The sequence below is a fragment of the Austrofundulus limnaeus genome, unplaced genomic scaffold (genome assembly GCF_001266775.1).
Source record: "Austrofundulus limnaeus strain Quisiro unplaced genomic scaffold, Austrofundulus_limnaeus-1.0 Scaffold365, whole genome shotgun sequence".
Lineage (NCBI taxonomy): Eukaryota > Metazoa > Chordata > Actinopteri > Cyprinodontiformes > Rivulidae > Austrofundulus > Austrofundulus limnaeus.
In genome coordinates this window covers 291,619-293,682 of record NW_013952767.1, presented here as the reverse complement: position 1 = coordinate 293,682, position 2,064 = coordinate 291,619, and the positions used below count along the sequence as shown (strand labels likewise).

Below are 2,064 nucleotides of genomic sequence, written 5' to 3'. Positions count from 1 at the left end.
CAGTGAAATATATTTATGTTTGTGGTTGTAATGTGACAAAATATGGAAAGTTCAAGGGGTATGAATACTTTTGCAAACCACTGTATTTATCAAGGGAGGCCTGGGCCTGACGGCAACCTATTGTACGTGTTTTTGGGTGTGTGTGGGAAACCGGAGTACCCAGAGAAAACCCACGCAAGCACAAGGAGAACATGCAAACTCTGCACAGAAAGACCCCAGGTCCGAACYGGGRATCAAACCCAGGACCTTCTTGCTGTGAGGTGTCRGTGCTAACCACTGAGAGGTTGTGCTGCCAGTTTCATAAGCAGCTCATTCAGTGGCAGTTTMACAGTGACATGTTTCCAAMTTTGGGTCGGCGTTGTCGAGTGCGTGCCGCAACTCAAAGGAAACAAGAAGYGCCTCGTGCCCCGACCCACAATGTTTTTAGTGCAGTGTTAGTATTAGCAACCCTGAAGGGCTAACTGCCAGTGGTGGGCCGCGCTAATCCAAAAATTAGCTCCGCAATTTCTAAAGCACTTATAAAAATATTTAGGTCTGCAACTTCATAAATGCTTATGTCATAGAAAATTAGTGGAAGCTTATTCCAAAGCACAAGTTCAATTTGACACTTACTAGCTGGCAACAACTGTACAATATGTATATGTACAACACTGTCAACTAGCGGTGTATGAACCCTTGTACAGCTTAACCATACAAGAGTCGATTGTTGGAGATGTGATTTCCTGAAACAGAACTTTAGCTCCTGGTGTAAAAATTAAAACTTTGTTGAGGCTTGCTATTTCGGCTGATTCTTAAAAAAGTTGTTGAGGATTGCTACTTCGGCTGCTTCTTTGTCTTTTTCTTTTGTTTGTTGAAGCTTTTTCATTAAAGAAGCATCAATAAAGCGATTTTAAAACTGTTTATTGGAAAACTGAAGCAATGCATTCTGGGTATACATGACAGATTTGATTTGTGACTGGAAATTAAAGTTTTCCATGTAGTTGCACCAGTTGACCACTAGACGTCAGTCTTCATCAGCATAACATCTTTAAATAATTTCGGAATCTGTAACCCTGTTGCTTCGACCAGTTAGATCAAGTATTGAGCTCCAGCGTTTAAATGTATTTTTTAAAAAAGGAGCTCTGATTGTAAAGTAAAATAAATCAATACATATAAAATTTTAGTATGGATTACAAAGGTTTACTGTTTTTTTGCTGGGAAAGAGTACTAAACATTGCCTTCCTGCTATGTAAGCAGACACAAAGCATTGTGAGAAATGAGAACTGTGACCGAAAGCAACAGTCAGCAAGGACGTCAATACATTTCCAATAATTGTGTTTATCTGGGAGGGGTGCTGTTGGACAGATCATGTGTGTTGTGATTCATTGACAGCCATACCTTCCACTGTTCAAGATAATGATGACTGGTAGATAATTAGTCATTAGTTGTACTGCATTTTAATTTTAGAAAGTGCAAATCTGCTTATGGATTATAAAAATTAGTAAGACCGCTAAAGTGCAAACGAAATATTTAGGTCTGCAATTAGTGGATTTGTGCTTTAGCGGACTGGTGCCCACCACTGCTAATTGCTGTCATGGCGCTTAGCAACGGTGCCTCATGAAGTCCAAAACGGCGCATGTTTCCTGTTGGTTTRGGTCAAGGCCGATCTATGTTCACACCAGAAGCAAACCGCACCAAAAATCGTTTGGAAGCGGACCGGGACCTCCTCAAAAACGGGTCTCGGCCCGGTTGTTTGGTCTTCACCAGCATTCGCATGAGTGTATTCACACCTGTGTAAAAGGTCCAGACCARCGTGGTAAATGAACTCTGGTCCATTTAAAGCTGGTGTGAATACACTTTTACTTTTGTCAGTATCAAGTTATTTCTGTGACCACTGAGGTTTTCATTTTTTAACAAAAGGTTACAAACAAATGTAKTTGTTTACCTTGGTGCCCTCAGGTCCTGGTTCTCCTAGCGTGCCATCTGGACCTCGGGGCCCCTAAACAACAGCAACATAAGATACACAATTTAAAAGTCAACACACACACACACACACACACACACACACACACACACACACACACA

At 41.2% G+C, this 2,064-nt stretch overlaps 1 protein-coding gene across 1 annotated transcript in view; it reads right to left on the bottom strand.

Moving 5' to 3' along the window:
• The window catches only part of col24a1 (collagen type XXIV alpha 1 chain), a gene marked incomplete in the record, with an annotated part of 125,159 nt that overhangs the window by 36,720 nt on the left and 86,375 nt on the right, over window positions 1-2,064 (bottom strand). The window contains 1 exon segment of the mRNA XM_014023370.1: window positions 1,925-1,978. Coding sequence (XP_013878824.1) covers window positions 1,925-1,978 — 54 coding nt within the window.